The 15,626-nt window shown below is 36.5% G+C and overlaps 1 protein-coding gene across 7 annotated transcripts in view; it reads right to left on the bottom strand.

Annotated features, from left to right (window-relative positions):
- TENM1 (teneurin transmembrane protein 1) overlaps nt 1-15,626 on the bottom strand; it is a 770,124-nt gene that overhangs the window by 133,741 nt on the left and 620,757 nt on the right. For all 7 annotated transcript variants that reach the window (XM_026791932.2, XM_005484457.4, XM_074551699.1 and 4 more), the window contains one exon: nt 7,347-7,585. In XM_026791932.2, coding sequence (XP_026647733.2) covers nt 7,347-7,585 — 239 coding nt within the window. The remainder of the gene's footprint in view (nt 1-7,346; nt 7,586-15,626) is intronic.

The following is a 15,626-nucleotide window of genomic DNA, read 5'->3' as shown; positions in this document are numbered from 1 at the left end:
GCAGAAACCCAGTCACCTTGCAGTCTTAAAACCATTCCAATTTTTATTACATTAATTATAGCTATTGAGAAGTTACCTTCAGATCCAGGTGACACTCTGAGACTAACCAGACCACACACACCAGTGAAGGTATTAATTCTGAGAGACACTTTATTCAGAAGTTAACTATAGATATTTATTTAGCAGACACAGAGCCCTCCCTAACCTCTTCATTTCTGTGATACTTTTCTTTTACCCAGGGTATACAAAATTCCTATGGAGCTTTTTTCCTACAACATATGTACAGTTATTTCACCAAATAAGATTACATAAAACTTTCAAATCTCCATCTCTCAAATCTCTTTAGAAATAAGTAGGCATGTACTGAATTTCATTAAAAAGCTCAAAAGAACTTCTCTTTTGAGTTATTTGCCCTTTGATTTTTTTTTTTCTATTGGATTTCTGGTTTTTACAAAAAGGGGCACAGAAAATGCTGTGCAATTCAAATGTGGGCCACAATGTCACTTCCCCCAGCATAAATCCATGTGCAAGGTTCTCAGCTGTATTTCCCGTGTGTAATGCCCAGGTGTAAGCTCCTACTCCACAGAACAAATAGGAGATGATACCATCACTCTGTCTAACTCAGCCTAACTCAGGGCTGGGTAAGAAGGAGGGCGATTCACTTTCAGTGAATGTCTCTGCCCTTTCCTCCAAGCTCAACCTTCTGAAGACCTTGACTGCAGCACCCTTGAGGGCTGACTAACAGTGTGAAACCCACCATTAGGGCTAAGGATGCAGCTCAACTTCACACAGAACAGCCCTTGAAGTTTGATGACTACACTTACATTACAGAAGGAGCAAAAGCTACTCTGGCTCTCCCTATCTGGCATTCCAAAAAATTTCTGCAATCACCTACTCTGTATTTTGCAGCACCTAAAACACTTCAGGTACTGGTGGGGTGTGTAAAATCACTGCTGAGCTGCTACAGTTCCAGGCAATACCCAAGGGCCAGCAGGCAAATGGAGATGAAACAGCTTCTTAGCTGGCATGACTGCAAAATTCACACTCCTGTTAGGAGGAGCTGTGGTGAGTCAGCAGGAGCATCAGACCCTAACTTCCTTCAGCTGGCCTAACCAAACCTCTCCTCTGACAGCAGAGTGCAATATTCTCCCTGCTGGGAGGAACTGCACTCATCTGAAGAGATATTCTTTCTTGGCTTGCCTGAACATCCAGTATAATCCCCTGTAAATAATTACATCATTACTTTGCTCTGTGCAATCTATGCAGTTGCACGTTGCCATGACCAGACTTGTACATTGCTTTCACTGATGTGATCTGGAGGCAAAATTAATTTGAAGTTAAAATTTGATCCTCTTTACATAATGCGGGGAGATAGGGCTTTACATGATGGATACTACCATACCTATATTTCATTTATATTTTATTAGATAGCCCTTATAAATTCAAAGTCTCTGATAAAATTCTAACACAAAAGTTGGCACAGATTTTTTTTTTAACATGCATTATGAATGCTCTGGCAAAAGCTAAATTTGGAGGAGTCTGTAGTCTGTGGATTAGAAGAGACTGGAGGATGCCACAGGATCATGATGAACCTAAATGTTTTCCTCAGCCACGCTGCCCTGGCCAGGCCACACAGTGGAGCTGTGCAGGGTAATTTTAAATGACCTCTCTCTAGTACAGAAGATCCTAGTCATAGTAGAGAGCTTTTCTTAGGTAAATTATTGTGCTTCTTAGGTAAAAAAAAAATTATTAGGTATAAAACAGATTTCTTGCAGAAAAAGAAATATTAAAGACCTACATCATCTAACCTTTCAATAAATTTCTTTCATGGAATCTCTCAGCAAAGAGATGAAAAGTGAGTGTAACTTTAGGCTGCCTAAGGGATTTTCCCCACTCAGAGGCAGGTTTCTGTTGTTTCATATTACTGCTGTAAGTAAAACCAATAGGGCCATGTTCAGAACAAAAGCTTGGGTCTTCATCTCTGAAGTAACTGACCAGATCACTTATTTTGTTCAACATTTAATCAAAAAAACCTGACAGTTCCAGACTGACTACCTCAGTCCCCACAATTCTACTGCATACTCAGGTAAATATCCACAAAAATACAAGCAATTTTTTCAGAACTCGCTCTGTAAACTGGATTAACCTGCCATCTGCTAGGAAGCCAATGATCTAATTTAATTTATTCTTATCTACCTTCTGTGTAAGCACAGCTTGTCAACTCCGGTGCTACTCGTTTGGCAGAATGTGAATAAGAGCCTTGGCTCCAGTGCAAAAGAGACACTCAGTAGTGAGGAGACATCAAAAAAGTCCTGTGCAATAAGTACTTACTACCTGCAAGATGAACTTCAAAGGACAAAAAAATCCTGCAAATGTGAAGCCCCTCCAAACTGCTGACCTCCACTAAAGGCTTCTGTTTAGCTTTCTCTGCTTTTTTACAGAATCTCAGTAGATCATCCCCCTGAAGCCCAGACTTCAGAAGAGCTGTTAAAGAATGTATATCAGCAGCTGACTACTCCTTCTGCACCTGCTCTAACTGCCAGAAAATTATTTGTTTCTGTAACTGCTAGCAGGTTCTGTTTATAAAACTGGATTTCACTTTGGCATAAAGCCACAGATGCATCAGTGTCTCAGTTCCTGTAAAGGTGAACTAATGAGAAAAATACCTGGACACAAGAGCCAGAATCTAAGTTTTGATCACGACCTTTAGAAGAGGTGATCTTTGGTAAGCTCATTTTATAAATAAAATACCATTTCATTCTACTGTAAACAGATTTTGTAATTTGAGACTTTTGATTCAGTCTTCAGATTATTTTTTAAAATACATATTAAATTGCTAAATTGTTTTGATCATGTAGGGCATTTAATGAAATAAGGACTTCTTCCATGTGTTTGTTAAAGCCATCTTAACTCTCAGCACTCTCCTCTTTCTCAAGTCTTATCTTTATACCTAATATATTTTTATACCTGAAAATACAAATATACCCTCCTCTCCTGCAATCCTCCTAGAGGAGGAGGTGAAATGTTGGTTTCATTTTTCATTACCAAGTCATATTTTATCCTTAGGAACAAATAAAACCTAGTCCTGGGCAACAGTAAATGTTTCTCCTCTGAATAATTAGAGATTTGTGATAGTATCAAGCTCCTCAGTAATCCAGGAGAGCAGACACCACAATTCCCAGCTGATGGATCTGTCTCAGTGAGAGTTCTCCCAGTAAGGAGTTCAATGGCATTTCAGGGTTATGCATCTGTATCTCAATGTTTGCATAACCCTGAAATGCCTAGCACTGTTTACTATACCATTATATTCTTCAGTGTACAGCAGTATATTTTCCCCTTGATCCCTCTCTGCATAATTCCTTTTTTGTCCTGTTATACATTGTCTAAAGAGATGCAACCAATGTTATAAATTCATGCACTGAGATAGATATGTCCTTAAAATTCGATCTGGCCTTTCCCAATGTTGAAACCATCACTCCTCTCCCTTGTACATGGAGTGAGAAATGACAGGTCACAGTGTCAGGCAGCACAGAGGCTTTAATTTCCTTACCCTTCATGTGAATATAATTTAAGACCCAACACCCACCTCTGGTGCCTACTCATAAATAGTGATAATATCATGAAGGATAGGGACGACTTCATATTCATATTTGAGAATTCATTTGTATATAAAATAGTCATTTCATAGTCAGGGATGGTTAAATCCAAGAACATGAGATGCAATTTTCAGAGGCACTGAACATTTGCATCACCTGCTGAAATCAATAGGAGCAGTAGGAGCTCTGCACCTTTGATCAATAGGACCAGTGATTTGCAAGTCCAAAATCAGCTGCTGATAAAATGGTGAAGAATCATGTAAGAAAAATCCTATTCACTAATGGGCTAAAAAGAACTACTAAATGAGCAGCCACAGCATCCATTCTATTGGGCTTAAAGGAAATGACGTGGTGTTGCAAAAAACCAAAAGAAATTCTGTATTTCTTATTCCATCCCTTGTATTTGCCTAATTTACTGTTGAATGTTTCAGCAAGACTCTCAGGCAGAGCAGGAGCTGCTGCAGCCCCCATGCCCGGGTGAGAGGCACCAACACCACCGCCCTGAGGTGCGTCCCAACTGCCCACCTGCCTCACTGCCCACCTGTGGGCAAATTCAACAACCTTGCCCAGATTTACGTGATTTACATTTCTTAACTCACAGGAAAACAGAAAAACGAAAAACAAAAATATGTTGGACTTTTTCCATAGAAAGTAATTCCAAATTTACAATTACACCTCCAACAGTCTGAAGACCAAACATGCACTTTATGAAATAAGGTTTTTTTGGAGTAACTACTATCTATGACTTTAGAACCTATTCACAGAGATTACTCCTGTTGAAGTGAAAATACGAGTTTTTCTTGATAAACTAAAGATTTTCAATAAATCTGCTGTTACACAACCATCAACGGTGTTCTATAATTTCCTTACTGTCCATATAATAGTCAAATTTATTTAAGAAAGGCCAAATAGTAAACACAGCAATTATAGGTCAAAGGAGGATTAATGGAGAAATAATATTTTTTTAACTGAGTAGTAGTTCAAAGGAGAGAAAATACAGAAGAATTACATGTTCTTATGTAAAAGCTTTGCTATTGAGTCTCACTGATAAGAGGGAAAGGATGAAAAATAAAAGAACAAAATCATTTTCCTAGTTTACCTTTTGATTGAATAGAAATCACAGCTTAGAGCACTCTGGCACAGGTCTCAGTTCATTACAAATGTAAGAGCCACTTGTAAATTTTGATGTGGAATAAGCTTCATGTCTCTAAGACTTTGGAGATGCTCTGACTTGAGGCTGAGATTTGGGTGTCATTTTAAAAGTAATGTATAACTTAAGCATTAAATGGCAGTGAAAAATACTTGAAAAAGAACATTTAAGTTCTTAGATAAGGAGAAGAAAAAGCTTGATGTTAAATTTTGATCACTCACTTGACCTAAAATTGTAGTTCATGGTAAGTTAATGCAGGCTACGCCAAAAAATACAATGATGAAAACAATTTTGCCTTTTAGAAGTCTCCATTATTTCTCCAATAAAAATTGCTGAGCTGATCACAGGTTAAGTTTGGTCCTAAAATTAAAATGAGTTTTGTTTTACAATGTAGGCCCATGTCTGTTGTGATTGCTCAGACAACTCTGACTTGAAGAAGACGTGGTGGAGTGAGGGATCTGAATCATGGTGAGCAAAGAGAAAACATTTGGGGGAGTGAATTTTAACTTCAGTGTTTCATACAGTCTGAATTCCTGCATTCAATTACTCATTTAAAACATACACACTTAAATTTTTGAAGTGAAAAGGTATGCAAATATACAAGCCTACAGAGCCAGTGAACTCTGGAAACAGTTTATATGCTATGATTCAAATCCAGCAAAAGGGAAAGAATGTAGGTATCTGAGTCATAAAAAGAGACCATAAACTTATCTAAATATTTAACTAACCAGAAATGGGCAGAGGGAATATTCACTTGGAATAAGCTAACTAAGACTACCTGCAACTCAAAAATTCCTGGGAAAAACAAGAGCAAATAATGGCATCCTGAAAATTTTTCTGAATTAGAACTCCTGGTTCAAAAATTGATATATTTTCCATAGAAAACATAAATAGAAATGGAAATAATTTATAAAATGCAAAGACATTTCCATTTTACCTGCTTCTGTTTAACTAAAGAAAACACTCTACACCCTTGTGTTACCCAGATGTGACAAACAGACATATCTACAGGAGAGTCACACAGAGCTCTTTAATTCATGGTGACAAGGAGTGCTTCCAGCCTTCCCAGGCTGATGACATATAGCAGTATAACCCCAGAAAGTTACAGAAATTCCAGTGGCAGACTTGAAATCTAAACAGGGATGAAAGAGGCAGTGCTTCAATCCAGATAAAATCTAAATGGTGTGGGTGGGATAAAATGTGCAGCAAACAGATGAGGCTGCAAAAATGATACAGCCTGTCCTAACCGAGGGCATATGCTCACCAGCTGTTATGTAAATCTGCAATTAATGGAGCTTACAAGATCCTCAGGTGCTTTCAAATCATCATGCACCAGAAATGCTCAAATCTGCTTTCCCATATGCATTAGGTGAGGATGTTAGGAAAAAATCCCTCCTGATGAGCATCTTGCTGACAATCACCAGAACTTTGTCACTGTGGGACTGAAGAAAACCTCAGTGGGAAACAAGAAATTACTGAAATTTTAATAATTTTCACTACAGATACATTTATTCAGAGAGTATAGAAAATCAGTGGCCATTTATCAGTTTGGAGGTATCTGTACTTGTATTTCTGTCAAGTTCTACCAAGTATGAACTGCACTCTTTCAGGCAAACCTAGAATTATTCCTATTCAAGCTATAGGGTATCAGGAATACTCAGGCTCCTGCCACCTGTGAACTGCCATCTAAAACAACAGTCTAAGAGTGGGTGAGAAAGCAAAAACCAATTAGATTTCCCTTTGTTTACAGAAGCTACACTCACATTCTTAAATTCTACACACAGAACATTCTTTAATATTTTCAATTCAGATTGAAAACCCAATGCAATAATTAAAGTTCAGGTTAATGTTATGTAGGAAACCAGAAAGAATTGCTCTCCTATGTATGCTTGTAACCACATTGACTTCAAGCAACCTCCAAAACACTTGTCCTCCAAAAAGAAAAAAAAAAAAAAACCACATAAACCCCAAACCTGACAAAGCCCTTTCTAGCTACTCTGATAAACCTGTTCAATGTATTTTGCTAACAAAATGGCAAAGTTGGTACTGTGCAACCTATTTTTCAAACATAAATTCAATAAAGGGATACCAAAATCTGTCTTAGACAACACGATATAAAATTTTAGAGCTAGTTGTCATTCTAGTAAATGATATAACAATTAGGAGGAAAATCATGTAAGATTTAAATGCTGATGAGACTGAAGAAATTAACTAAGGGTAGCAAGGCAAAACACAATTAAACATTACCAGTCTTTCCATATAATTCTTTAAGAGAATCAATGTTGTAAGGCATAATATGGAAATCAAACGTTTAAGAAAATATCGCAGCAATTAAAATCAGCAGGAGTCCCCTGCCAGTACAAACATGTAATCCTGAATAATATTTCCTTCTCTGTTAGGCAGCATCAAGGTTAACAGAGTAGAAAGCTAATGAGAATTCTATGTTCAACCTTTAGCCAATCCAGTGTTTTGTCTGGCAGGATTTAAAAAGCACCAATGGCAAATATTACCAGTAAAACATGATTTGTATTAGTGCAAAGCAAGAAGACTGAGCAGAGGAGGTGAAGGAGTAACTCAGCAGAGAAAGGAGCAGCGCTTACCGATGACATAGGTGAGCAACAGTGCCAGGGTCACTGTGATAGCAGTGGCACTCAGAGCTGTGCACTTCCAGTTGCAACACCTGTAAGGTTTGTTAAAAGTGAAGGCAGGTCTGGAAAAGGTACTTCTAGGAAGAGGCCTAGGAGGTGGAGAGTAAACAGTGTTGGATGTTAGGGGATAGTTCTGACTGGCTGCGCTGAAGATAGCTGAAGACCCAGATCCATGTTTAAACAGGAAATGCCTACAAAGAGAAGACAAAGAATGATGTTTTAAAACCACTCAGTGATGTAAAAAGCAAGAGGAACTATATAAGCACTGTATAGTACATACTTCATATAGCCACAGAAAATATCAAAGATGGGAAAATATCTATTTGAATACCTTCTGCAAGTTTTTTAACCACACCACAAGATGTCCCAATATTTTAGGGAAACAACACACCATAAATAAATTCTAAGCAATTTCCCCATGTTTCAGAGTAACACTGAGGGAAGGTTGTTTCTCAGTAGAGTACTGGGATCCTCCAAGATGAGCACCCATGTGCCTTCACACAGGTGTGACAGACATGGGAACTGCTGCCAGCAGTATCCCCTCCATCCACACCTAACTTGTTGATTCACCTGGAATACCCCAAAAATGCTAAAGCCAGTGCCACTGTGAACATCTATTTTTTACCATGGAATATAGAAAATTAAAAAAAAAAAAGTAACTAGTCACCTGATTTACAAGGATAATTCATTCTGAAGAACTGTAGTTACTACATAGGTGAGCACAATTGCTTTACTGCTCTTAATTGAACAATTCTGAGAGCAGTTTTTATTCAAATGCTTTTGCCTACTGCAGTGATTCTCAAATATACTAAGAAAGAATGCATTTGGAGACCTATTTCAGCATACTTCACAGGACTGATTGCCTTCAAGAAAAAACAGTGAAGATTTACACTAGCACAAAAAATAAGGTACAAAAAATGTGCCTTGCAGAACAGGCTCTGGTGCAGAAGTATACAGTAGTTTTTTGTAGGAGAAAGGATGCTTTTTCAGGACTGGCAAGAGCTCTTCAAGAGAATTTAAGAAAGGTTATTTAATATTAAACAATAACTTACTGCGATATGTGCTTAGAAATTGTGGCAAAAAGGTTCAGGGCTGACCATACCAACAACATATTCTTTCGGAAACACCAAAAGAATTTGGTCCTTCTTGCCTTTGTTTTATCTAAGGGAGCAGTTCTTCAGTGCCCTCTTTTCTGACAGGTGCACCTCTAAAACTCGCGCCACAGCATGCACCCAAAGGAGTTTAGAGCAGCTTGGTGTTCCTCTGTCTCAAGCTGAGAAAGCAAGTGACATGGTCCAGAATCTTGCAATGACAAATGTCTTTATGCCTTCAGCAAGGCACAAAAATAGTTTTTGAATGCATAAATGGATCAGCCAATCCATGCAGGGAGAATTTCTTTGACGAACACTCAGCGAAATGTATGCAGGATCAAACACTCAAGAGTATGAAACGTTGTTATACTGTGACATTTGACTTTAAGAATATTGTAAATACATGTTCCTGAAATGGTAATTGCTAAAATGGTGTAATGAGTATGGTATTATGTATTTCTATTATAAAATTTTAAAAGAAAGGTTACGGTTTTCAAATGCCAGATTATAGAAAATAAAAAGGTATTACAGAGCAGTTTTATCTTTTAAAGAGCCCTTTAGTTACATAAAAAAGGAAGCAAATGAGAATAAAGGTTAGCTTGCCTTGCAGTTTACAGGGCTTGTGTATCAGGACTCTTATGACTAAACCACAAGAATGAAATTTGAGTATTAGTTACTTCTGCTTCATGAATATTACCCAAATGAGCTGCACTCAGACAAAACTGGACATCTGACCCTGACTGAGTACAGCACCCTGGCAGTGCATCACACAGCACATTCTAGCTTTCCTTCCCACTGACTTCCACAGCTGTAAATGCACACATTAGAAAGATGGCATTGCTCTGCACTTTGTAATGTTACCTCCATTTTAGTTCAAAAATTATAAACTCATATACAGTAAAATAATAAATTCAAATGAAGTAATATAACTGTTTACAGGACTACATAAACCTGCTTCCCTCCTATCAGGCCATGAGAGCACAGTTGGTATTTTGGATTCAATGCTTTGCAGTCACACATGAAAGCTTCTGCAAGTACGAGAAGTTTTTTCTCAGTCAGCAGTTAACGAGATACAGTCACTGAGACTTCTGGGAGCAAAAAATGTCATGGCAAAATTCCTATTGATATTCAGGGAAATAAAAGCATAATCACCACATAAAATAACACATGTTATTAGATACAAGCATATACATATGAGAAGTATGTATGCATATACACATACACACAAATATATACACAAATACTACAAATATAAAAAGTCAATTGTTCTTTGCATGCTTTACTTGCTCAAGACACAATGACAAAAACTTACTTGATAATTTTTCATTTAAATTTTTTGGAAATTAGAGCAAAAAGGTCTGATATTGGCAGTATTGATTATCCTTTATGGTGCATAGCTCAAAGGTATCAGAGGTAAAGGGAAGGAAATGCTGAACAGAAAATTGTTATTATTACAGCTCTAACAACCTGCAATCAATAGCCAGGAATAATTTCATACTCTTGTACAGGAATTTATAACAAGGGCTTGATGATATAGTGCTGGTGTGCAGAGGCACTTCTCCATTAGCAGCAGAGTGCACAGAACCTGGATCCAGATCACTCTCTTTTGGACAGATGAGTCCATTCACACAGAGGAGAATTTACATTGCTCTAATTTGTAATAAAACTGAGATTCTGAAGCAATGGTACACCGAAACTGAGCTACTAGTGAAATAATGCTGAGAAAACGTTTAAAAAACCCAATTGTTTACAACTTCAATTTTTGGGAGTGTATATTGAGTACCCAAAGACATTTCTATAGAATTTGAAAAATACTGGTGGCACAAAGACAAATTTCCAAAGCCAGACTGTGACTATGTTCTCATAAACTCAGATGACTCCTCATCTGTTTGAGCACACCACGGTTCCCAAAGGAGTCAGGACATGCTAAACTGTTGCTATCAATTCTATAAAATCAGGCTCTCTTTCTAAAGAGCAAAATAATAAAACCTGCAGTTCAAAAGTTTAGACTTGACTGCAGCCTGATATGTGCTTTAATATTTGATCTAAGAGAAAAGCTAAGGGCTGTGGTGGATTTCTTTTTTTTGTAAACTGAGAACACAAGAAAAATCAGATCATTTATAAGGGTGATTGATAACACCACTTTTTTCAAGTGGAGAAAAACTAAATGTTCACAAAAACATCATAAACATCCATAAAGAAGATTGCAATATTCTCTTAAAAAAAGAAATACAGGACATAATCTGTAAGGCATTTGTTGGTGAAATGAAAGTCACTCAATATTATTACACTGATAACTCCAATACATAAATAAATACTAAAGGCTCAGAAATAACTTCACATATAGAAGAGGCAGTTGGAATTCTTAGCTAGGACAAGGCTGGAGAAGAGTTCATTTCTTTACACACCTCTCCATCAGGATATTTCTTTATGTACTTTTGGCTCCATATCTGGAACAGCAATTTAAGTCTTATAAAAGCTTGAAGCAACATCCCAGCTGAATTCATGTGGCAATAACATAATACTGTTACCAGAAAGCAGATTAACCCAACACAGAATTCTGTAATTAAATTCTGAGAAAATATTTTTATATCTTGATACTGTAAAAATGTCCCTCAACTTTTTCAAGGGCTTGGTATCACTTCTGTAACTTTTTATGCATTAACTCTGTGCCAAGCATCTGTAGGCCCAGACCTTCATTTGTTCCTTTACCGTGCTTTCCTTCCATTTCCATTAAAAATCATGAGTTTGTAAGAAGAAAAAATGAAGAACAACAGCAGACTTAAAAGGGAGCCAACAGCTAAGTTAGAAACACAAATCTTGCTATACCTTGGCCAAAGAATTAGTCTGAATTTCTCCTGGATAAACCAAGCAGGAATACATTTGCACCTGTGTATGTTTCACATTCAAGAAGTAGTTACCTAAAGCATTACAAATTGCTGCAAATCTATGTGATAGAAAAACTAAGACGACTTCAGTTCAATCATTAAAGTTGATCAATTTCTTTTCAACGACATTTTATAGCTGCACATAATGTATGTAATTGTATATCTATACTGATATTTAATTGAAGTAATTCCTTTAGATGTCAACAGAAGCGCAAAGGAAATTTTTAAGAAGCATAGCAAATGAAACAGAAAAAAGGATTCTGTTTTTTTGGCGTAGCCAGAAAATATATAGAGATGGTAGCCAAAAGGGATTTGGAACTGATACAGTTTCCCATTTACTTTGGCAAACACTGACAAGAAGACATTGGTACCAGCCCATTTTAAGTCACTTGATATTTCCTGTGACAGTAGTAAGAAGCAGAAATTCACTCTCTCTTGGTTTTCTATCCATTATATTCTGTACTCAAAGTGGGAGGGGAAAGAAGAGGATACTTCTAAACTTACATAATAATCAGAATATATTTTTTTATAAATCTCTCAAATGGTTTTCAACAAACTATACAGTATAAAACCAAGGCAACTATTTTATATATATATATATGCATATATATATACATATATATATATATCTCTAAAAAAAAAACCAAGACACCCACTTGATCGCAAAGATAGACACACACTATACCCTTATCTTGAAAAACAACCCAGAAAAACTGTATCTGAATATAAGACATAACTTATAATTATAGATAGACCTGACCTATAATTTTATAGCCTTTGTTTCACCTTTTTGTGTACAAGAACTATGGGAACAAAATGGTCATGGGTGAAGACAGAAATTGCCAAGAAAACTACTGATCTAATTTATTTTATAATTGTATTTTTCCATTATTGCTATGGATTTTAGAATTGTATTTTTCCAGGATTTCCATCCAGAGATTTGTATTTGGGAACAGAACCACTTTGTTAAAATTTCCTCTTTGAACTGGACTTGCATTTTGAATAATTCCCATAGAATTGCTTCCCTGTATTCACTCATGTTTTCTTTACATGACATCTGAAAACTGAGCAGGGTGACCCTGGATGTGAGAGGATGTAAAAGGAACCTGTGTCCCTCTCTTTCTGCCCCAGTACTGAACAAGTGATGTGATTCTGGCTCACTTGCCTGCTGTTGCTGTAGGCAAGCTAGGCCTGCTAACCAGGTGACTAAACTTTCAAGTCTGGCAGAAATCTGGGATAATAATTATATAAATATAGGATAGTGCCAAAATCAATCAACAACAGCTTTTATATTGGAACTGTTGTCCAAAATACAACTGCTTTCTGGTTTCATTTGCTATTTAATGAAGAAAATAAAATGAAAATTACCACACTGTGGACATAAATTACTCTTGCATATACCAGTATGGGCTTTGTTACTGTGATACACAGTGACATCTCTACATTAATTCAGTAATCTTCAAAAGTGCTTTCTGTGGCTTGAAATTTGCTGTAGTACTCCAACTCAAGCAGCAGCTGAGTAAAACAACCAATGGGCACAGAAATTTGATATAAGGAAGGAATAATCTCATGGCTAGCTCTATTCTTTTTCCTCAAGAAATTTTAAGATTATTTTGTGGAAAATATGGAAAACAGTAGTTACAAGAATATTTATGTAAGTCATAGAAAGTACATAATATTTACAGAGAACTTTGAAACCATGAATCAAGAAGGATAAAAATTGCTTTCAATTTTATAATTTTATTACCTATATTCTATGGTTGGAAGCATGACTTAAAGAAAGGAATGAGTAAATGAAGTAGCTGTCTCTCAGTTCTATTTGCCATCAATTTCCTTCTATGAATATTCATGCATATTCTGACTTTTGTTCCCAGCACTTCAGTCTGTTTCCAAGTACCTACACTCACCTGCATATGGTCTAATCCAAACTGTACAGCTATTGTGACAAATAAGACAAAGTTTACCTGACAAGAGATGTATCACATTAACTACATAAATATATTTCGTCTTTGAAGCCAGCTTAACTGCATAAATACCATTGTAGTCTTTGAAAACAGCTTACCTAGAAATAGCTAGCCAGAAAATAGTAACATTACACATACATATCTGATTTTTTGTAAATGAAGAGGTAAAATTCTTTTCATGTCTTTGACCACTTCTCACAACCTAGACGCTGTGTATGAACCTGTATTTACTGTTCTCTTTCAAAATTTAGATTCAGTCTATATCTGGTTTTGTAAAAGGAAACACTATTTCATGGAAAGCTAAAAGGCTGCTTGCTCATTGGTGGCCATAAAATCACAGCATAGCCTTACATTTAGTTATAACTTTATATACCATCACCTTATTCAAAACAATGAGCAAGGAGTATCTGCAATGTGATTGTTCAAGTTACTATATTTAGCCTCCACAAAAAACCCTTACACAAATAGATCCCACTATTCCAGGGAAGTCCACACCAGAGTTTCTCACAAGCAAAAATAGAATAGAGTGCATGAACAATTTAAATTGCCCCACTGTCCTTAGTGACTGGATCTCAAACTACTCAAGGCAGGACCCTCAAGTGCCGTTGCTGCTGACATGCAAGTTGTACTTCATTGTAGCTGACAAATGTTTATATTTTTATTTCCATAAAAGACAGCTTCCTTCTCCCATTATTAAATTTAAGGTCATATTTACAACTTTTATTTTCAGTTCATGGTCATATTGACAGTCTTCAATTTATCTTTTGGAATTCAGAAGACAAATATTTTCAGATCTTTTCTGCTGTGCACGGAAAACACATGGGACTCAGAATGAATTTAAAACCCTTGCTGTGTCTGTTTTTAACATGGTCAGCCTCTATATGTGTTGATTTATTGTTTAATTAGGTAGAAAATGAGAAAACACAAGAGAAATGTCATAATAGCAAATACTGACCAACATAATTTGAAGAAAGGATCATAACAGAAGCCCTCTCCTGCATTTATTCTTGGAACAGCCCCAAATCTGCTCATTTAACAGAGGAGCAGGCTCCATTGGCAAACAAGTATTCAGTGAACTGCACTGCTCAAGTAGAAAGTGTCTCCTGCTTGGTGGCTTATGATCATTAACACCTGTCTGCCTCAGGAGCTGTAAAAGCTGCTCTGTTTGCTATGGAAACCTTGAACTGGGAAAAAATCTCAAGGCACAAAAAAGTGTTTTCTGAGTCTCTGCACTGGAGGCAAGATTCGTGAGATCCACAAGATGTTCAAATGCTGAGACCAAGAAAAAAGATCAAACCTTCCAAGAGCCCACACTGAACTGAGTGTCAATTTCTACATGCAGTTTTATTTAATTATTTTTCCTTTTAAAATGACTCCAGCTTACACAGAAAGGAGCTATATGCAGGTATCTGTGATTTGGAAGGCTATCAATGTACTTACTGAAGAGAAAAAAGTAATTATGAGGTTGATTTAAAAAGATAAACAGTAGTACAGAATTACATCATACAGAAGTATAATCAAGTTATTTCCAGGAAAATAAATAGAGCTAATCATACCTACACACCTTATATAACTATGTAACACAGAAAAGAATGTAACACAGAAAAGAATGATTCCATCCATATGATGATTCAAATACACTTTTTGAACTCCAAAACTCTCAATGTTTTCAAGTGTTTAGAGACATAATCAAACTTTTGGGCTCTGAAATATTGCTGAATTTTAACTAAAAATAATAACTGCCTTGAACCCCAAATACTCCTCTTATTATTCTAGTACTTCAAAGTTTTATATAAATTAATGATAATTGAATCTCAGGGTTATGGTCTGGTACCTCACTGTCCCCTTAGAGCAGCTATTACCATGGTGATAAGATTGCTTAAATTAAGCTGTCTTTTTCCACAGGACTTGGCTCATTGCCAGTGCAGTGAAGGGAGATTTCAGTCCATTCAGCACAGCATTAACCTTACTGCCAACACTGCTAAATGGGCTAGAGGAACTGGGAAGAAATCTGATTTTAACAAGCAACTATTTTAAATACTGACGCACAAAACAGGACTAAAAACTCCACTTTGAAACAAAATCAAAATTAGCTAAATTTTGAGATTTAGGCAGAAAACTTAAAAATTCTTATGCTTTGGTAATCTATGTCAAAACTTAACTCAAAATAAGTGTGACCAATGGTTTATCCATGACGGATCAGTAACAGACTATAAGGAGGATAAGAATATGTCAGGTAAAAATCCCTACTTAAAATCTAGATTTTACTTCTTTGGGGATTTCACTGAG

This window comes from Zonotrichia albicollis, chromosome 14 (genome assembly GCF_047830755.1).
Source record: "Zonotrichia albicollis isolate bZonAlb1 chromosome 14, bZonAlb1.hap1, whole genome shotgun sequence".
NCBI lineage: Eukaryota > Metazoa > Chordata > Aves > Passeriformes > Passerellidae > Zonotrichia > Zonotrichia albicollis.
This window is presented reverse-complemented; position numbering and strand designations above follow the sequence as displayed.